General features: G+C 35.0%; 1 protein-coding gene across 5 annotated transcripts in view; it reads left to right on the top strand.

Moving 5' to 3' along the window:
• The window catches only part of ADAMTS19 (ADAM metallopeptidase with thrombospondin type 1 motif 19), a 266,721-nt gene that overhangs the window by 222,526 nt on the left and 21,034 nt on the right, over positions 1-23,161 (top strand). For 3 of the 5 annotated variants that reach the window (XM_002744633.6, XM_035290949.3, XM_078364939.1), the window contains 2 exons: positions 4,134-4,338; positions 7,171-7,323. In XM_002744633.6, coding sequence (XP_002744679.3) covers positions 4,134-4,338; positions 7,171-7,323 — 358 coding nt within the window. Of the gene's footprint in view, positions 1-4,133; positions 4,339-7,170; positions 7,324-10,813; positions 12,447-23,161 lie in introns of those variants that run through there. The other 2 variants (XM_078364938.1, XM_035290950.3) reach the window with 2 other exon arrangements.

Below are 23,161 nucleotides of genomic sequence, written 5' to 3'. Positions count from 1 at the left end.
AGTGTGTGAACTAGTAAAGCTTTTGCATGATACAGAGTAGTAATCAGGTACAGTGACCTAGGGAATTATATTTGCCTACCATCAGGCCCTTGGGTCATTTCCATTCAGTGCTGGACAGATACACAAAGTAGCATTTTTGGCCTTGGCCCTGTCAGCTAAACAACTGTGATCCTTACTGTTACTGCTGTTTCTCATAATTCTCTTTTTCTCTAACCCTTTTAATAGATATTAAGATGCTAAGTTATCTTGTGTTAAATAATATTAAAATACTTCAAAACACGATTTGTTATATATGCCATATGATTATTCCAATTTGGTGACAGAGCCATAGCATTTTCTGATACATCAGGAATCTTGAATGAGCTGGATTTGAGGACTAGAGCACATCTGTTGTTTCCTAAGTTGATTTATGAAAGAGCAGAGTGTACATACAACACACTATTTATTGTTCATTCCCTGACCTCAACTATCTTGGTGAAAAATGTCTCGATAATGACTTGGTAAAATGAATAATTTTAAAAGGTCAGTACATTTCTGAGTGAGAAATTTTTACAGCTGGAGACTGGAAGTCTTTTTGTTAGAGATTATTATCTCCCTTCCCTTGGAAAGGGAGGCAATTTATTTTGAACCACCAAGCTGTGATGTTAGTGAAGTTAAGCAAAATATTGGAAAGAAAGAAGTGAACATGAGCAATTATTAAGGGTCATCACAGGAAAACTTTCCAAGACTTACTGGAAGAGCCCTTCCTTTATTCCTCCTGTCTTTCCCCTTTCTCCAGCCTACTAAAAAGCATTCTAATTTCCATTCACGTTTATTGAAAAAGCCACTAAATGGCCTGATGGCATTCTATGGCCCAAATATAAAATAGACAAATTTGCTAGTAAATATCTTTGTAAGTAGAAAGTCTCCTACAAGTAAGGAAATGGGATTCTTCCAAATTAGGTAAGTTCTAAACCACAAAAATGTTTTCTTTCATTAGAATACATTTTATATTTTAGTTCTTATTTTTCAGTGGTTTTCAGAAGGAAAAGGAAAAGGAACTTTTTACAATTATATTAAAGATCTCAAATTTTAATTTTACTTAAAAAATATAGGATTCCATAAAATTGCAAATACTTATCTTTTCAGTACAGAAGAACCCAGTAGCATCTTCTGGGTTCCATAGCTGAAAAAGATATATAGATGGACTTAGATTGGGATTATTTTCTGGATATTCTCATGCAGAAATATGAAGCAGAAAGTAAATTAAATTTGGACGATATGCACTTTAGGAGAAATCTACCAGGGGACTCCAAAGCAAAATGGCAGGTCTGCAACATGCTTGATAGAGCAGGAAACAATAAGTTTGTACAGCCTTCTATTTCCTTTCTCAGAAATAGAAACATGAAATCATTTTCAATTGCACTAACTTACAGATGAGATTTACTAGGCTATAAGAGGATGTGACTCCTCAAAATGTGGAGCATTGCTAGAAATAGTTGGGTTTGGTAAATCTGGAATGAGGTTACTTCTGTAAAACAGAAAGAAACATAAATTCCATTTCAAGAAATGTTTATGGCTGGGTTCAATGGCTCACATCTATAATCCCAGCCCTTTAGGAGGCCAAGGTCGGTGGAGCACTTGAAGTCAGGAGTTTGAGATCAGACTGGCCAACATGGTGAAGCCTCTTCTCTACTAAAAACACAAAAATTAGCAAGGCTTGGTGGTTCATGTCCATAGTCACAGCTGCGTGGGAGGCTAAGGCAGGAAAGAGGCTTAAACTCAGGAGGCAGAGACTGAAGTGAGCTGAGATTGTGCCATTGCACTCCAGTCTGAGCAACAGAGTGAGACTCCATCCCAAAAAAGAAGAAGAAGAAAGAAAGAAAGAAAAAGAAATGTTGTTGAAAAGCTATTATGTAAAAGCGTTATGGATGCTAACAAAAACAAAACATTGATCTATGCCTTTGAGGAACTCATATACTACAGAGGTAAAGAAGGTCAAATTCATTAGGTAGCCTTTGAGTCCCTCTGCTTCCCTAGGGAATATCTAATAAGTCATGTGAGTGCTACAAAGCCAGGTAATAGAGACAAAGAAAAGGTCAATCCCTGTTGGTTGACTGGAGAAGCCCTTCTAGGAGGAATGGGCTTGGGGCTAGCTTTCAAGGATCCAGGCAGAGGATTCTACAAATGTCATGAGGTGAAAATAGTGTTTGGTGAGCAAGATCAGCATATGGTTTATTTTGTGAACAAGTGGGAGAAGATGCTAGAAAAAATATATGAATAATTATGAATCATTTTAAATATACTATTATATATAATATATCCTGAAACTATTGTATGTCAGGCAATATAAAACTAAACCCTTTCGGCCGGGTGCGGTGGCTCAAACCTGTAATCCCAGCACTTTGGGAGGCCGAGGCAGGTGGATCACGAGGTCAAGAGATCGAGACCATCCTGGTCAACATGGTGAAACCCCGTCTCTACTAAAAAAATACAAAAAATTAGCTGGGCATGGTAGCGCATGCCTGTAATCCCAGCTACTCAGGAGGCTGAGGCAGGAGAATTGCCTGAACCCAGGAGGCAGAAGTTGTGGTGAGCCGAGATCGAGCCATTGCACTCCAGCCTGGGTAACGAGCAAAACTACGTCTCAAAGAAAAATAAAAATAAAAAACACCATTTCACAAATTTAAAAATACAAACTTACAGCTAATAAGTATTATTTCAGAAATATACACAGCTAATAAGGTACCCGCAAATAAACTAAGGGTTCTGATCTATATTGTGCTGAAATAGTTAATTTGGGTCTTCCTATAAGATTGCCCAAGTAATGAGAAATATAAGGAACATTTTTATTGACAAGAATCATACAGAACACCAAATTTTAAGAATCGCTTTTCTGATATAGGTTTAGTTATTTCCTGAAGTGATTTTGAGCAGGTGTTTAAATTAGTGGTCCTTAAGGTGAATCTCCATTTAGGTATTAAAATACATATGTATTAGCTGGTGAATCAGTGAAATCAAAGAATAATATGGACTCCTGAGAGCCCCTAAAATGGGGTCACATTAAGTTTAGCCCAAGTCTGCTACTCCAATGTCTATGATCATATCACAGCTAGATATTGGCTAGCCTAAAGAAGCCTATGTAGCTCTATCTGGGAGGATATAGCCTGATCATAGAAATCTACTGGCTGCTGATAAGCACAATACCTTGGTGATTGCTTTGTCCAGTTAAGAGGTCAATCACAGGTTTCTTTCACCTTGCTAATACTGACACATCTCTCCTGTGAGGTAATCTACAGCCTCATTTGAATTGTTGGCTCCTCAACCTTGTAACCTTTGGTAAGTTATTAAGCATCTGTGTGCCGAAGTTTCCCTTTCTGTAAATTTGGCCATGATAGTTATGGTACCCAATATAAAGGGCTATTGTAAAGATTTAAATTATAAAGAATAGGAATAACCCCTGGATATTAACAATTTTATACCTACAAAGCCCCACAGTATAGTGATATGGTAAGTGGTGAAAGGCAATTTATAATAGGACGTGAACAGACTCTGATGGACACTTTGAGATTCTAATAAGAACAAATTCCTGAGATAAGAAATACAGAGCATCCAATATAAGAGGAAGCCTGGGCATCTTGGAGAAAACTACTGTGTTTGGTTAAAAATAAATAAATAAAAAGATATAAAGTTACTGTGTAACATTCTGCTAAGTCTAGACATGTCAAAATTTATAGTAGTGATATGGTTTGACTGTGTCTCCACCCAAATCTCATCTTGAACTGTAGCTCCCATGATTCCCACATGTCATAGGAGGGACCAAGTGGGAGGTAATTGAATCATCAGGGTGGGTCTTTCCCATGCTTTTCTCATGATAGTGAATAAGTCTCATGAGATCTGATGGCTTTATCAAGGGGTGTTCCCCTCCATACGCCCTCTCTTGCCTCCTGCCATATAAGATGTGTCTTGCTTCTCCCTGCCTTCCACCATGATTGTGAGGCCTCCCCAGCCATGTGGAACTGTTCCAATTGGACCTCTTTCCTTTGTAAATTGCCCAGTCATGGGTATGTCTTCATTAGCAGTGTGAAAACAGACTACTACAGGTAGATAAATATCTTTTAACTTGTTTCCAGTGATTCTTGCTTTACTTTCAGGTGGATGATGACAGAATGGACCCCCTGTTCACGAACTTGTGGAAAAGGGATGCAGAGCAGACAAGTGGCCTGTACCCAACAACTGAGCAATGGAACTCTGATTAGAGCCCGAGAGAGGGACTGCACTGGTCCCAAGCCTGCCTCTGCCCAGCGCTGTGAGGGCCAGGACTGCATGACCGTGTGGGAGGCAGGAGTGTGGTCTGAGGTGCATACATACCCCATTTCTGTCTCCATTCCTACTCTGACTCTTAGCTTGTACAAGACCAGGTTGGATCATGTTCAGAAACTGCATGGCAGTTGATATTTTCCTATGCTAGTTATTAAATTTGTTGATAAAGGAATACATTCAAATAATTTTGAAATAGAAAAATACAAAGATATTTACTTTCTATTCTATAAATATTGTAATATAATCAAGTCATAGTTTATATACATTTCAAATTCTGCATTTTTACTTCTGTTTTATGACTACACTCCAGTTGATACACATTAAAATATACACTTAACTCATTGCATATCCCTGAACATTTAAAAGGGAAAGAAGGAAAATTAACATTTAATTATTATATGTGAACAAGGAGTATATTTTTACTTAATATTTAGTATGCTGTTTATAATCACCTGTGCAGGAAACTTAAGTTTCATCATTTCATCACTAGAGTAATATAGCTCAGAGAAAGTAAATAGTTTACCCTAAGTCCTACCTAAGTTGTAGAGATAGGATTTGAGCCCAAGGTTGTCTAATACACTGCACTCCCCAACCTCTTACCAGATTGTAGTGTATAACATACAGTTGTGTTCCATGCCAAACCATAGTGATTCATCTTCTGTTATTATGATGTTTATCTTTGCATAATAATAAATGCCACTCATGACTTACAGTTACTGGTTGCTCTGAAGGACTTTAAGTGAATGTATGCCTGCGTTTACTCTTATAAACATACTTAGGTACTCATATTCACATGTGTACCAACACACCTACACACACAGAAAGGAACACCATCCTCCTACGTAATTTCAAAATATTAGATAGGATGAAAAAATGACAAATAAAAAGTACTGTACTGAATAGCTACTCTTTCGAAAATGAAGATAACAAACCTTAGATAATACAGTTTCTAAATGTTTTCAATTAACCCAATCCCCTCCAAAAAGCATACTCACAAAAAGCCTGGCTTTCAATTTTCTTACTATTCTAGGTTATACTGTTTATTAGATTATTTTTCATTTATAATGTGTACTTTTGAAAATGAATGCCATATTATATTTTACATTGAAATGAATCAGTTCAATCTGGAGAGAAGAATCACATGAGCATCAGAGAAACAAAATACCCCACCCCAACGTACTCATAACATGTTTGCAAACTCTTTAGGAGGAAATTGGTCAGAAATATTCTACTATACAGATTTTTGGCACCAGCTGAAAGAAATAATATGTCACAATACAATATGTCAGTCAAAAAATATCTATTATTTTGGTTTAAGGTAAAACTCAATTTTATGAATCAGTATAGTTTGACTTGCAAAAACACAAAAATATATGTATGAAAGTACCAAATCACAATGTGTAGTCCACTTTAAAACTGAACATATTCAAATGCAAACTCTAAGTTATGAGACAATTACTTATTTTTGCAATATTTAGTATACCTATTTAAAATGTCATTAGTTCCATGCTTAAGTTTTCAGGACCACAAATGTCATTAAAGTTTGCCAACATGAGCAGGGGATGAGCTAAGCTTCTGCTCTCCTCATGACTCAGAGCAATGATTTGGAAATATACATGATTATTCCTGTATGTCATCATTGACAAATACATACTGCAGCCTTTTCTTTGGACCTTTTCTATACACAAATATAAATTGGACTTCCAAGTTTTGTTATATCTGGTATACCCTGTACACATATCCAGAGCAATTTTGGTCCCAATGTTTAGGTAGTCAGAGGTACTTGCCTTTGGAAGACACGAATACTTATGCATATTCCATTGTTGTGGAGGATAAATGTAAATGAAAGAATAGACTGTACCTACAGAAGATTAGTGGAATATACATATGTGCTTCAATCTATTATATCACCCTCATCCATTATACATGAGGATTATTTTTTTAAAATAATAAAATAGTTTATTAAACTAACTAAAGGATTTTGAACCAAATTGTATTTTCATTCCAAAAAATTATTTAGAGGAATTTATAGCAGTATATAATTAATTATGTAAAGATATTCTAAATTTTTACCAGACATGGTTTCTCACACCTATAATTCTAGCAATTTGGAAGGCCAGAGTGGGTGGATCACTTGAGGCCAGGAGTTTGAGATCAGCCTAGTCAACATGGGAAAAACCTATCTCTACTAAAAATACAGAAATTAGCTGGGCATGGTAGTATATGCTTTTAATCCCAGCTACTTGGGAGGCTGAGGTGAGAGGATCACTTGAACCCAGGAGATGGAGGCTGCAGTGAGCCTAGATCATGCTACTGCACTCCAGTCTGGGTGATAGAGTGAGACTCCATATCAAAAAAAAAAAAAAAAAGAAATTCTAAATTATATTTTTGCTAAGATTTTCTCTATTTCATCTTTGAAACATGTTTTTGAGAAATGACATGCTGGAGAAATTGTCATTTTTCACAAACATGTCTTCAAGCTAAATAAAAGAGTACATCTTAGAAAAAGTAAAATGAATTTTTTACATAATTATATTTAAAATGTGACATCAAATTTTAGAAATTTTATTTTTGATCATAGTGCATTATTTGTCATTCTTAAATAATCCCTGTTATATTATTCTATGTAATAATACTTCAGTATTCCTGAAATCATTTATCCCCAGCATTGTGCCTTAAGCTCCCTCTAGCATCAGATACCAGTGCTTAGCCTGTGGTTACTGTTAAACTTATTATTTCTTATTTTATCTGGTTTTTATATGGGTGATGGGCTCACAAGAGATTACTGGAAACCAGTACTTAATTGTGTCTAACATCTGTATCTCCTATTCACCAATTTTATCTGAAACCTCTGATGTTATCTTCCAGTGCTCAGTCAAATGTGGCAAAGGCGTACGTCACCGGACCGTCAGATGTACTAACCCAAGAAAGAAATGTGTCCTCTCTACCAGACCCAGGGAGGCTGAAGACTGTGAGGATTATTCAAAATGCTATGTGTGGCGAATGGGTGACTGGTCTAAGGTGAGAACCATTCTGTATATTCTTAGCAATAGGTTTCAATGTCAGCATTGCCCTGGGTAATATAACCACACAGCATGGAGTTTAGGAGGGAAGGAGAGTAGAATTAAATATCACGGGATATGGAGCATTATATCCATATCCAAGTGCAAATTTTGGCTGGCTGTCCATAATCATGAGCTCTGTAAAACTATGTTAAAAATTAAGTAAGATAAAATGTACAAAGCACTTAGCACCATACTTGACACAAAGGAAGCACTCAAAAAATAGTAGCTATCATTTTTTTTTGTTAATTTTTATTCATATAGTTCTTTCTCTGAATATCTTTGCATAAAACTTATTTAAATAAATAGAATACTGTCAGATAAATCAGTTCAAAATATAATTAAGTAAGGTAGCAGAAGAACCAAATCAAGGGAACTTACTTACTTCTTAGTAGATAAAAGGGAGTCTTTTTCCCACCAATTTTGAGAGTTATGGTAGAAATGGAAAGGAACAAAATTGTTGACATCCTTTGTCAAATCAAGTGAATATAATTTATTTGGCAAAAGAACAGTAAGCTTAATTTGTGATAATAGTAATGCCTATTTGAAGTTTATAAGAGTAAAGTGGAGCCTCATACAGGGCTGTAGGAAATACCTAACCTGTTCATTCTATGAAATATTCATAAACCCCATGTTTTAAGATAATATTCTGATCATCTTGAGGTAAAAATAGATTTTTACATACTATTTTTCAGAAATGTAAATATGAATCAATGATCCTACTTTCAGCTGTGATATTATATACTTATTATCATGAAATTATAAAATTCTAGGGCTTAGTTCCATGTTCAGATGGTCATAATGATTTATTATGTCTCATCCAAAGCCTCTCTCCTTCCCCACTTATTGCATAAAAGAGAAAAGAAAGTGATGGCTGCTGGGGTATGAAGAGGAGTATAGCAGTTTTTCACAAATAACCCTAAAGGGCATTCTGGGAGAACTATTTTCAATATAGAAAATACTCTGGTTATCCCACTTTCCCAGTGTTGCCCCAAAGCAAATCCATGGCATTTGGAATATAAGCTATTTTCTCATGATTATGTATGTCTTTTGTCTCTAAGAAAAGTTTGCACATTAACATTACATCTGAGTTCTCAGTTCTCTACTCTTACAACATTCAGAATTCACATTGGGACCCTTAAAGGATGCATTCGAAAACAAAATAAGTCAATTCCTGTCTATAGCAGTAAGAAATATTCAGCTCAATGCATGGAAATTTTGACTGGTGAATCAAAAAAGGAAACTTCACACTTCAGAGCAAAAAACTGAGGCAGCACAGAATTCTAAATTAACCACAACTAATTCCTGATATGTTCAGGATGTGTTTCCCTAATTCTAAGGGAGACGAATAGAGCAGGATAAAAGGGAAAGGCAGTGACTTGAAAGTCAAGAAATATGGAGGACAGTTCTCACTCCCTCCTTGCATAGACGGATAAAATGGTTAAGCCATTGAATTAATGGCTTTGCATCTTTGTTTCCATATGAGTAAAATAATGAAAATAGATCAATGTTTTCAAGCTATATGTATAATATTTTTTAAATTTTATTTCAAAAGTTTGTGGGGAGCAAGTAGTTTTTGGTTACATGGATAAGTTCTTTAGTGTATATGTACAGTAACTTTTCATTCATCAGTGAAGATATAGGATAAGATAAGGAAGTAGAAAAAGTACTAGCAGCAAGAGAGTAAGGAAGATCACCTATTGCTCTCTTTCCTTTGTAGGAACTCATTTGTTTCTTTTGGCTAGATATTTTCTTAGAATGAAACTATTCTGCTCTAAAAAAGTTTGCAAACCACCTGAAAAAATGAGCTATATTTTTCCAACTTTGGTGATACACTGAAAAATTTAAATGTAGGCTGGGCATGGTGGCTAATGCCTATAATCCCAGCACTTTGGGAGGTCGAGGTGAGTAGATCCCCTGAGGTCAGGAGTTTGAGACCAGCCTGACCAACATGGCGAAACCTGTCTCTACTAAAAATACAAAATTATTCAGGCATGGTGACACATGCCTGTAATCCCAGGTACTTGGGAGGCTGAGGCAGGAGAATTGCTTCAACTGGTAGGCAGAGGTTGCAGTGAGCCAAGGTCATGCCATTGCACTCCAGCCTCCCTAACAGGTGAAACTCAAAAATAAAACAAAAAATCTTAAATGTTAGTTGTTGTTAACTTCCAATTAACTATAAAATCCAGAAGATGTAATTATAAAAAAAAGTAAAAGATCCAAGTTTTATTGTAACATGTGACACAGAACTACAAGCTCATGCAATGCTGCATGTGTAAATATGACTAGGAAATCCTATTTGCTTGAAAAATACTATTACTTTTGATTAATGAAACATGCCTATTATGTGGCCTCTGGTTGAATCTTAGGTAAAAACCAACAGTCACTAGGGAGATCATAAGGAATACTGATTTTGTTTTTTTATGCTAAACTCAAAAAAATATTTTTTAGGTTTACAAATATATTATATAATTCTTAAATATAATTGGATTGAATTCCTTTTAATTGGTTTTGTGGTGTCACTGTATGGCTACCCAACTAGAACATAGCTTTTGTGCGTGAAGAAAGAAATGAATAGCTTCAACAAATACAGTTGACCCTTTAACAAAACAGATTTGAACTGCACAGATACACATACATATGGATTTTTCTACTAAGGGCAGATCAAGAGTACAATATTTTCTGGTTGTGAGACCCACGTTAAGGAGGGCTAACTTTTTGCATATGTGGGTTCTGCAGGACCCACTCAAGCTTGCATGATTTTGGTTATACTTGGGCTGTCCAAAACCAATGCCCACATATACCCAAGGAAGATTGTATTCCTCTTTATTCCAGGCCTTTTAACCTTTGCTTGTTGGCCTGTTTGTTTCTTTGTTTTCTTATTTAGAAAATCCAGTAAATAGAGCTCTTTTTTTTCCACTTTTGGACTTTTCTTGATATGAATATAAGTGCTCTTTTACTTAAAACCATTTTTTCCTTTTTTTATTATAACTATCACAGCATCACAGACTCAAACAGTGTGCACAAATTAAAACCAGTGGCTCCATGTGAATTTTATTGATTTCACCCTTCATTTTATACTTCTATAATATCACTTTCATGTTAAAATGAAGACCATTCCAAAATAATTACAGAGAAAGGAATAATGAATGCCATGAACATTAAGTTTCAGTGATTAAAGTATTCAGGGACAGAGAAAACACATAAATCTCTTATTCTTATCAGCTGTGTCCCTGAAACAGGAATAGCAACAAGATGTGTGTGATTGTGGGTAGATTTCTTGCTCCTCTGAGGTCAGTTATTCTGTCAGTTTCAATCAAAGTCTGCCCTATTTTTAAACTGTCAATACTAAAGTGGGCTTCAGCCTTGGATTGGCTTTAATTAGGAATATTAAATGTACAATTTATAAAATCTAGCACTGAAAACCTGCTCCTCCCTTAATAATATAGATGGGTCACTGGGAGAATCAAAAGAAAATATATCCTCAGGTTCTCTTACTGCCTAAGAATCATGGACTGCTGTTGGACAAAGGTAATATTGGCTGAATGGAGGATGACTGAAAAGATGGCTCAAGATATGTTCACTGCATTTATATCGGCCTACATGATTTATATCATACATATTTTGGGTGATTTTGTGTAAGTAGTGGAAAAATTGCTCTGGGCTTCTGAGGGGGAAACATAGATTCAGGTATACTCAAAGAGTGAAATTATGTTATAAAATTGTTGCCTTTGATTTCTAAGTAAAATAATGCAGCCTTCATTGAACAATGTTCATGTTTATTTCATCAAGATTAAAATGATGGCAAAGAATAGAACACATACAGTGTGGCTGCTTTGCCCTGGCTTCCATCAACTTACACAATTATATGCCATGTTCTGACTATATCTCTCTCTGCTATAGATAAAGTCTTAGGATCTTTCATGGGAGAAAGGAACATTACCCACGTTTCCTGCCAATTTAAATCTTCATTCACTCATTTAAGTTGTTCTTGGTATGGAAAACTGACTTAAAAAATAGCATAGTCTCTAATGTTTAATGAAATGACATATATTTTTGGTCTGAATTTGATCTTCCTTCCTTTCCTTGAACTTCTGCAACTCCTGATTTGCATTACTGGAGATCAGCAGAGGAGCAAAAAATAAAATAAAATAAAAGAGTATTATTTTGTCTGAACTTTTTATAGAACTAACCCTTCCATGGAGTATTAACAAGTGATTTGAACTTGTTCAACAGGATTCTGTTGAGAAACAAGACACCTTAAAATTGCACACAATTGTTCTTAGTTTATTCTTATATTTAATTTATATTCTACAATTCAAACTTACTGCTTTAAAATTGTAGGAAATGATTACTTTTGGCCACATATAAAATTATGACATTATTAATAGATATTTGGACAGGAGATTTATGAGCCTTTTTGAAATGATATAATCCAAAAGAATGCTGGAAGCACAGTAAATCATTTAGGATTATTTAGTTATATAGCCCAGCCAGTTGAGTATATCTTTGTTTAGAAGAGATAAATATAAAGTCTGCAATATAATGAGTAATTTTTAACTTATCCTCCAAAAGGAAACCACACTTATATTCAGCGTGTTTGATTGAATAGGAATTAGACAAATGAGAAATCTAAAAACTAAAGTGATTTTTTTCTAATGAATAATGAAAATATACTTATCCAAATGTCTGCTTTCTAGCAATAAAAATTAGATTTATGCTAATAAGAATTCTTATTCTGAGCTCATGCTCATAGTGAAGATTTTCTAGTTTCCTGTAGTAACAAATCTCAAAATGGTGTTCTACAATTAATATTTTTTTCTCATTTTCTGTGGGAACAATGTTTTGGCAGAAAAAATAAAATATATTGACTACTTAATAATTTATTTTTGTGATTAAAGACCTGTATTTATCTGGATTATTTCTAGTAAAAATTTCTTATCATACATATTACTGTTATTGAAATTAACTTCATATATTATATTGTACTAAAAATATGTAGTATCTATAAGCAAATAAGTATTTCTAAGTTGTTATCACTGTTTAAAAAAGCTCAAAAATTAAAGTGTATAATTAGTTACACCAGTTCCCTTAAAGTGTGTTTTGCCTAATCAAGCATTATAACCTTAAAGTGTTCTCCTGTTGCATAATTATTAAATTAGAGAAACTCATAACGAACAAGTACAAGATCAAAGAAAAAACAATTTGGCCGGGCGTGGTGGCTCACATCTGTAATCCCAGCACTTTGGGTGGCCAAGGCGGGTAGATCACCTGAGATCAGGAGTTTGAAACCAGCCTGACCAACATGGAAAAACCCCATCTCTACTAAAGAAAAATACAAAATTAGCCAGGCGTAGTGTCACTTGCCTGTAATCCCAACTACTTGGGAGGCTGAGGCAGGAGAATCACTTGAACCTAGGAGCCGGAGGTTGTGGTAAACTGAGATCACGCCATTACATTCCAGCCTGGGCAACAAGAGCAAAACTCTGTCTCCAAAAAAAAAAAAAAAAAAAAAAAGAAGGAAACTATTTAACAAAAACATTCCTCATGTACATACCTAAAACAAGTCTAGGAGGACAATATAGTATTTATTACCTTTTCATTTTGAGCCTTACCTATATTCAGATTGGCCAGCAGTCAATACAAGTGACTTGATTTGCACCATTTCACCTATCTCTAAAGAAAGCATTTTCTCTTACTTTTTGTTATAGTGGATTCTTAGGGCATGTAAATTTGAAGCTCTCAATAACAATTAATAGGCTGTAGGCTCATAGGATCTTTGGCGTGACCATCTGCCTTCTATTTTCCTTTTTAATTTAATTTTATTTAAAGTTCCAGGATACATGTGCAGGACCTGCAGCTTTGTTACATAGGAAAATGTGTGCCATGGGGGTTTGCTGCACATATCAACCCATCACCTAGGTATTAAGTCCCACATGCATTAGCTATTTAGCCTGGATGCTCTCCCTCCCCTGTGTCACCAACAGGTGCCAGTGTATGTTGTTCCCCTTTCTGTGTCCATGTGTTCTCACTATTCAGCTCCCACTTAAGAGAACCTGCAATGTTTGCTTTTCTGTTACTGTGTTAGTTTGCTGAGGATAATGGCTTCCAGCTCCACCCATGTCCTTCCAAAGGACATGATCTCATCCCTTTTTATGGCTGCATAGTATTCCATGTTGTATAGGTACATTTTCTTTATCCAGTCTATCATTGATGGGCATTTGGTTTGATTCCATGTCTTTGCTACTGTGAATAGTTCTGCAATGAACATATGCATGCATGTATCTTTCACAAAAGAAGACATTTATGCAGCCAACAAACATGAAAAAAAGCTTAACATCACTGATCATTAGAGAAATGCAAATCAAAACCCCAATGTAATACTATCTCACACCAGTCAGAATGGGGATTATTAAAAAGTCACGAAACAACAGATGCTGGTGAGGCCATGGAGAAATAGGAACACTTTTTCACTGACTTTATTTTCTACACAGAAGCTTGTCACTTCTTAAAACTAACATTGACAGTAGTGTGTGAGACTTACCACAGTTGGTAGGATGTTTTTAATAAACATTGAGGACATTTCTTTCCACTGACAGAAAACTCAGTGAGGCTTTGAAAGAAACTTGAAACTTTGATCCGATACAAACGAATATACTGAAGTAACTGTTTTAATCATGCACCCCTGATGTGTAGTGTTTTTTGTTTTTGATGTTTTAGTTTGCATTGCTAAGAGGGACAAAAATCACCAGATTCAAAAATTTTAAAGGGGGATTTCTTGCTGCCTCAGGGCTAGGCCAGGACCTTAAGATTGTGGATTCCAACATGCCTGTGCTGACCAATGCTGGCAAATAACCTACCCCAATTTAAATCAACTTGCAAGGAGTTCCAGAGTCCTAGTGAGAATTTGTATAGCTTACTAGTTTTAACACAACTAAATGAAGTAGGCTACTACGTCTTATTAGAGGGAAACTCAATCCCTTGTTGAAAGGATACTTATTTAAATTTAAGGGAATAATTAGCAGCAAAAGCAAATAACCGAATTAAATACCCTAATAGAATATAAAAGTAGAAAATGTTAAGTATCCACTGCAACTAGAGAATAAAATGAATACAATGAAGAAAATAATATCTTGTCAAGTAACATTAGTAAAATTGCTATATACCAAAGACCTCAATTGCATCATTTTTATAAGATCAAATACTTATTAATTTAAGAATTCTTTAGTTAGCATTTCCAAAATTTTGTTTCATGGAAAGCTCATTCCTTGGGATGTGGTCTCCATGTATGAAAATGCTAATGTTAAATAAAGAAAAGCAAATATCTTTGCTGTAGGGCTTTCTAGATGTTTTAATATTCTACTGTATTTGGTAAATTGCAAAGAGGAGACTAAAGTATTTCTGCATTCTTTTTGCTGTATACCAAAGATCACTTTTACAGAGGACATAGCTAGTTTGTTATTTAACATAATACACTTTGGGTGACCTCACATTAGATTATGCAAATTTCAAAGACTAGTGATGTATGTTTTTTTTTTCTAGCTAGAAAAAATGAGTAGATTGAAACTAAACTGAAATTGTCTATAATCTAGAGAATTATTTCTGAAGTAGGTTCACATTTTTTATTCAAAAATATTTTCTAATTATGTCTGCAAATATACTGATTGGAGAAGGTTGGAGAAGGTAACTGCTTACAATTTTTGTAACTACAGATAATCACATAAGACAGGAAAATATGAGCAGCTACCGCCTACAACACAAAACTGTCACACTGAAAGCTCTCATTGTCAGATCAGTCCATCAACTAAAGAAATCGAAGATTGTGTGCTTAGTTTTAAAGCTGTGGACATTGAAAAAAAAAACCCATCCCAAGATATCCTAAAAAAGGAATATTTTACATTTTATTTTCTTTGAAAATTGTTCACAACAAATAGATTAGTCAGTCATAAATAGGATCCTTTTTTTAAGAAAGACTTTCTATTTTGTTGTTTAGATACATCCCCTGAGTAGTTACAGAACTTTCTCTTCACCATTATATCTGGAGAAACCATGCAAAATTTCCCAAACCCTTGGCTATGAAATTGTTTTGTCTTTGTCTCTTTGCATTAACAGAGAATGGAAATTGTTTTTGCATTGCTGTTATTCTTACTTTGAAAATCTCCTGAGGGAGTCTTATTTATTGCAACTAGATATAAAAAAATTAAAAAATGAATTTCTAAAATGTTCCAATTGCTGAAAATAGCCAAGTATATTGGCTGATATGATCAAACAGAGCAGAAATATATTAGCTTAAAAAGAATGAGGCACATATACTATCTGTATATGTCTTCTACCTGAAGAAAATGTAAACTTCAGAGAGACTGAGATACTGGTTTCTCTCTCCCCCACCCCCTATGTGTGTGTAACATGTATATAAGTCTAAATGCAAATATAAGAGTATGTGTTTAATCTCATTTGTATTGAAAAATGCAAGAGAAATAATATTGTAAAAATAAAATCCAGAGTGTTTCATAATATTTTCTTCTTCATAGCTTCTAGCACGATTACTAGCTTTTAAAATAATACTTTCTATCACTATTCTTGTGCAGCATACTAAAGAATCTATAAGTTCATCTTCTAAATCATATCTCAAAGTAATTCAGAAAGTAAATGTGATGGAGTTACTCTTGATATTCTTTATAGAAGGATGGAACATACATGCTCAATCTCATTTTTGTGATGTTGAGCCTCAGAAGGACTCTATATTGCAGGGGTCAGGGAGGTATGTTCACATGAAAAAAATATGAGAATTTGATTAAAAATGTTATAAAATTAAAAGCATTAGTTTTAGCATTGAGTGTATTTTACTTATATATGGTGAAATACTTGTTCATCAACTACTAGAGACTATCCAGAGATAGAAATAACCAGATAACCAGGATAACTAGAGAAATTCAAGTTTAAGATCCAAGGAAAATATACAAATGATCAGCCAACTGGAAAGATATCACATGAGGTCTCTGGATTGAAAATGTAACAAGCTGGGCATGGTGGCTCACATCTGTAATCGTAACGCTTAGGGAGGCCAAGGCAGGAAGATCAGTTGAGGCCAGCAGTTCAATACCAGCCTGGCCAACGTGGCAAAACCCCATCTCTCCTAAAAACACAAAAATTAGCCAATTATGGTGGTGCATACCTATAATCCCACCTACTTGGGTGGCTGAGGCATGAGAATTGCTTGAACCCAGGAGGTGGAAGCTGCACTGAGTTGAGATCGTGCCACTGCACTCCAGCCTGGGAACAAAGCAAGACTCTGTCTCAAAAACACAAAACAAAACAAAATTAACAAAATTACTCTAACAAACAGAGCCATGGGCCCTGAGCTGGGGGTCCTGGCCTTGAGATTTTGTTTCAGGATGACTAGATGGCACTCCAGTATCCACATGACCAGGGTTTCAGATCAGTGTTGATCTTGTTTGCAGAGAAGCAGTTCCTTAGTCCCCCTCACCTCAAACTCCGCATTTGTAAAATGTAACAAAGTAACAACAGGCTTCTTTGAATGTCAAAATGCTTTCACCATGGAAGTAAAAGTAATAATCCAGTGTCAATGATGTGCATAGTCCAAGGAAATGTATTTTAAAATTTTTAAAATGAAGAGGAAATAAAACACAAATAGCAGAATGGATTAGAAAAATATACATCTACAAGCTTGTGCTACAGGACAAAATATGCATAAGTCCATATAGCATAATAAATAAATCTAACAAATATGCTTACAAGTAAACATGCACACACAAATATGCATACCCAGAAGTAACATGAGAGTAGCGGAGTGAGGGATATTGTGGGACAACCAGAAAGCTCCATTTAAAGGGTGCAGACTCTACTTAACTGAGTCCAATTGCTTTCACATATCTCTTCTCCACAGCACTTCTAAGATTGGATTTTATCATTTTTTACACCAACTTTATAGGTGAAAAAAATTTTATCTCATTTTGAAATGCACACTTTATTTGCCTCAAAGAATTTAACTCCATAAGGAAAAATTTTCCTTATGAACATTTTCACATAATTTGCTGAGGATATTTATGAAGCTGCTTACTGCTGTAGCTTTAGGTCAACAAAAATTTGAAAACAACCTGTATGTCCATTAACTAGTTATAGAACTCATGACGCTATTTTAAACAGTGGAATACTGGTCTTTAAAAAATATTTGTAGATAAATACATGCTGATAAGAAAATTTCTCCAAGTCCTACAATTAAGTAAGTAAAATGTCATGCAGGAGAGTCACGTAGTGTCAACAAAGGTTATATAGGTATGTTCATCATATACATATTACAATTTTTCTACACAGATGTACAAAGAATATTTGAATTACATTGAGGGAAATGAACTTCTGTGCATATACATATACATATATATATATATATATATATATATATATATTTTTTTTTTTTTTTTTTTTTTTTTTTTTTTTTTTGAGACGGAGTTTCGCTCTTGTTACCCAGGCTGGAGTGCAATGGCACAATCTCAGCTCACCGCAACCTCTGCCTCCCGGGTTCAGGCAGTTCTCCTGCCTCAGCCTCCCGAGCAGCTGGGATTACAGGCACGCGCCACCATGCCCGGCTAATTTTTTGTATTTTTAGTAGAGACTGGGTTTCACCATGTTGACCGGGATGGTCTCGATCTCTTGACCTCGTGATCCACCTGCCTCAGCCTCCCAAAGTGCTGGGATTACAGGCTTGAGCCACCGCGCCTGGCCCTGTGCTTATATTTTTACCAAATCTATTTAATTACTTTTAATTTTGTAAAATTTGTTAACAGTTTCTGTCTGGAATTTTTTCAAAACTCTTACTCTTTTAATCGTTACATTTTTCAGGGTATACTATTAAGAATGATTGATATCATGGATACAGGAAGATGTGAAAATACTATAGATTTTCAGGAGAGAGTTGAGGACTTGGGACTAGAAGAGTTAAGATAGCTCAGTATATGAAGTTAGATATTTTTGGTTTGAATTATGTATCTTCTGTTACAATAAGTTAATGAGTCCAGATGAAATAATCCATGGAAAATGTTGAGGATTGTGTCACATACACAGTAACTATAAAAGTGCTAGCTATATTCAAATTGTAGTGTCAGTGGGTCTAGGGAGAAATGGCTGAATTCGAGAATTTTTTATGAAGTTAAAATGAAAAGAACTTGGGTTGGTTATCTGTAGTGGGAGGTAAGAAAGCAGGAGGTGTTAAGGAGAACTCCCAGGTTAGTTTTCTGGCCTGAGCAACATGTATGGAGGGTGGTTTTGTGATATGAGACAGAAATCCCTGGAGAAGGATTAAGTTTGAAAGGGAAGATTGTAATTTCTATTTTGGACTATGTTTCAATGTGCTCATAAAATAGTTAAATACTAGTGTTTAGTAGGCAGATTAGGGGAGAGGTATGGGATGGAAATAGAAACATCTGAGTCATCAGCAAGTAAATGGTGTTTAAAATTTCAAAGTACATGTGTACCTGGGTAGGGAGTATAGCCTGAGAAGAAAAAAATGCAAAAAACAAAAAAAATGGAGTTTCTGAGAAACTCTCTCTGTGAAGGCATGTGAGAGAAGCAGCAGCTGTGGGAGAGGGAACCGAGAAAGGATTATTCAGGGGAGCAAAAGAAAAATTATGAGAAACAAAAAAAAAAGTATTTAAAAAATATTCCATGTGATGGGGACTGAATTAGAGGGAGTTGAGGGTACTATATCTTTGGTCTCAACTCAAACTTCAGCTGCCCTAGGAAAGTGCCTTTGGTATCCCAATAACTCCTCATTTTTAAAAAATTTTTATTTGTGTTTATTTTCCTGTTACAGGGTCTCATTCTGTTGCCCAGGCTGGAGTGCAGTGGTGCAATCTCAGCTCACTGCAGCCTCTGCCTTCTGGGCTCAAGCAATCCTTTCACCTCAGCCTCCTGAGTAGCATACACCACCATACCCAGCTGATTTTTGTATTTTAGTAGAGCTAAGGTTTTGCTGTTTTTCTCAGGCTGGTCTCAAACTCTTAGGCTCAAGCCATCTGCCTGCTTCGGCCTCCCAAAGTGCTGGGATTACAGTCATAGCCACTATGCCCAGCCCTCATTTTTAAAATATATATATTTAAACCAAAATTTCTGATGTTATTATCTCAAGACGATAGCCTACTTTCAATTTCCATTTTTTCAAAAAATTTCAAAATCATCTCCCCACCTACCTTCTTCCTCTATACATGAGTAGGGCTTTGTCTCAGTTGCTCTTAATTCCCAATATAATACCACAACCCTTTCCTATATTTCACCAGAAATAGAGTAACAGTTTTCTTACCTGCATACTCCTCTCCTCCAGAAGCTCCATCCAGTCACAAGAGATGGTTTCATCATTCTTTCCTATACTCTTAAGTACTTCCAGAGATTCCCACTGATTACATCAACTACCAGATACTGTGCCTCAAAGCCTTCTGTATTGTATCCTCACCTACCTCTCCAGAATTTTCTCATCATCTTCATTAACTCAGGTGTTTCCACTAAGCTCAGGCCTGAGTAGTTGTTACTTCTACAGTCTCTATGTCTTTGTTTATAGTTTTCTTTGTCTACAATGTGTTTCTTCCAACTATCCAAGTCCTTAAAGACCAGCGGAAGTATCTAGTTTCTCAAAGGGCTTTGCCAATGAATGATAGCCTCAGAACTCCTTGGCACTTATTGATTACATTAGTTTTTCCAATTATTGTCTTACATTATTGCCATTTTATTAAGAAAATCTTAACTCCTTTACATTTCTCGAAAATCTCTCAGCAACCAGAATATTGTACTATATGTGTGAGCAAAAAAAAAGTATGATACATTTAAGCATTGTATTTTTTAAAATTTTAAATTATTTTTAAAAATGTGTAGGTACACAGTAGGTGTGTATATTTATGGGTTGATTTTTCTGACTAATTCGATAACTAAGATTTTATATATTTATTTACAAAATATTTATTCACTGGTATTTTCCATAAAAGTTAAACTAATCAACATAGTTTTATATAGTCACATAACTCTCTTTACTTTTTCCTACATCAAACCTCAAACTATGAAAATATGTTTTTAAGTCAATTTACCCTTTAATGTCAAAATACTTGAGACAATAAAAATGTTTTTAAAGTTGAGTTTCAAGGAAACAGGTAGACTTCCTTTGTGTCCTCTTGAATCCATTTGGCTGGAATTACCTTAAAAAAGAAGTGGATAGAAGCGAAGCTCACTTAATTTTCTCGGTGAATTGGCAAATACATAGTTTATTCTAAGTTGGAATAAGTTAAATATAGCTATATAATACTATCTGTGCTATTTTAAATCAAGACTATACTTATTTAAACAAAACAGAACAAGAAAACACACATTTCTTTCTCATATGGCCACAGAGGCATCTGATCCATTTTTGACATACAATTATTGGACTAGACCTGGAAAGTATTTTATCTGAAAAGGGAATTTAATGATTGTCATTCCAAAAAGTTCTCTCTGGTGGGAAGATGTTTCACTGGAATGACAGTAATAAAATAGAAAGGTCTTGATACACTTCTTTCACTTCAGCAAAGTGATTTCTGGTCTGAGCTCTGACAGAATTGCAAGTGTGCTCAAGACTTTGTGTCTATTAATTACTTCTTAATGCAAACATCGCTTTTTTCTTCCATTGTTGTGGTGATTAGTGTACACGTTGATATAAAACATATTTTGTAATTTTGACAGTCCTTTCACAACATATTTGGTTCTCTCTAAATCATTCATAAGCAATCTGTTTGATTTTGTCACACACATTTCCTTGATTTGCTATAACTATATGCAAACATTTGTATTAAAGAGGCAAGAAGAGTTTGAATGTTAGATCCAAAAAATCTGAATTAATTAAACACATACACACATACAGAAGAAAACCCTCAAATGCCTGACCTATAGGAAGGGATTCAATTCCAAATATCTATGTGTTAAATAAGGCAGACAAATTGCTTTAAAAAGACACTGAAACACAGACCAAAACGAATAGCAAATCTTTAAAAACAAACCTAACTTTTTGTTCTTTAGTATGCTTGTTTCACACTCACTTTATTAAAAAGTTGAAAGATGGAACTGCCAAACATATACATAAATGAATAGGAATGCAGCGCTAATAATTTCCAGTAGAAGTCATCGTTTAGTTTCCTTATGAGGTCCTCTCTCCACTGTGAATGCTACTTCACTCTTGTTAAACCACTTTGGAGCAATCCATTATTCCCAAAGACAAATTACCCAAGTCAATGCTGTTAACCTTGTTACAGATTGGCATTTGTCATTATAGATTATATCAGGTTCTGTAAGATTGTCTATTATATTGGTTAAGGAAAAAAACATTTGTGCTCTGCCAGTGACAATTTTCCCTTAATTTAGGAATTCCTATTTCTTACAGAGGCCAGCTGGAAATGAGCAAAGCATTACAGAGCCTTCCTTAGCTGTTGGCCTGGAGAATACACATTCTCTCCAAAATATATATCTTTGGCATAGTGTAGAAGTAAGGAATCTTGGGTAATCTCTGTCCTGGCCAAGTGTGAGAATTATGATTTTTAACCCCTAAATACACTGAAGTGTTTTTTTTTTCTTTAGGAATTAAAAAATAGACTGCTGTTAGTTGAGTTTTTTAATCTAACAAAAATTTAAATAAACACCTTAGAGTGATATTTTTACTGTTAGGTTTTCTGCGTCTTTGGTAACATATTTAATATGACATTTTATAGGATTTACACCTTGAAGAGTTTTACAGTTTCTTTAGGATTGTGTTTAACATGCACAGGTTAATAGTTTCACAAACTCACTGACGAACTAGATTATATAATCTAAATCTACAAATAATCTCCCATATGGTTCCCAAATCTAAGTAATTTAAATATTCAGAGTGACAAAGGGCTAGCTAGCACTGACGCAGTACTTACATGACTTTTCTGAAGTCCCAGCATAAAAGGTAGAAAGTAACATTTAGTCAATAATTTTAAGCTTTGGCATTTTACCTTAGATTCTCTCTATATAAGGCTAGATGTAGAAGTCTTTTTATTTAGCCCCATGTTCGAAATCACATATTACTTCAAATTTTAACTTCATGGGCAAATGTGGAACGTTTTCTATAACAACAGTTGTTAGTCAAATAAGTAGAGTTAGTAATTAGTGCATACTTTCAAAATGATATAAAGTGAAATATCAGACTGCCAGTTCAAGAAATATTATATTCTAACACTGAAATATTTATCAGCTGGGCGCGGTGTGTCACACCTATAATCCCAGCACTTTGGAGGCTGAGGCAGGCGGATTACTTGAGGTCAGGAGTTCAGAAGCAGCCTGGCCAATATGGTGAGGTCCCTGTCTCTACTAAAAATACAAAAATTAGCTGGGTGTGGTGGCAGCACCTGAAATCCCAGCTGCTTGTAAGGCTGAGGCAGGAGAATCACTTGAACCTGGAAGGTAGAGATTGCAGTGAGCCAAGATTGCACCATTGTACTCCAGCCTGGGCAACAGAGAGAGACTCGTCTTAGAAATAAATAAATAAATAAATAAATAAATAAATAAATAAAAATGAAATAACTATCTCTTTTCTTTTGAGCTTTTTTGTGCAAAACAGTAAGAGCTTTTATCATACATTTTAATTTTAGGATGATATATCTATATGCATATATAGATATAGATACACATAGATACCTGTATGTGGCTATATACATAGACAGATATAGATATAGTTTGTTTTTTTTTTTTGAGATGAAGTCTCACTCTGTCACCCAGGCTGGAATGCAATGGCACCATCTCAG

The sequence above is a fragment of the Callithrix jacchus genome, chromosome 2 (genome assembly GCF_049354715.1).
Source record: "Callithrix jacchus isolate 240 chromosome 2, calJac240_pri, whole genome shotgun sequence".
NCBI lineage: Eukaryota > Metazoa > Chordata > Mammalia > Primates > Cebidae > Callithrix > Callithrix jacchus.
The sequence above is the reverse complement of the archived record's forward strand: the minus strand, read 5'-3'. Positions and strand labels throughout refer to the sequence as shown.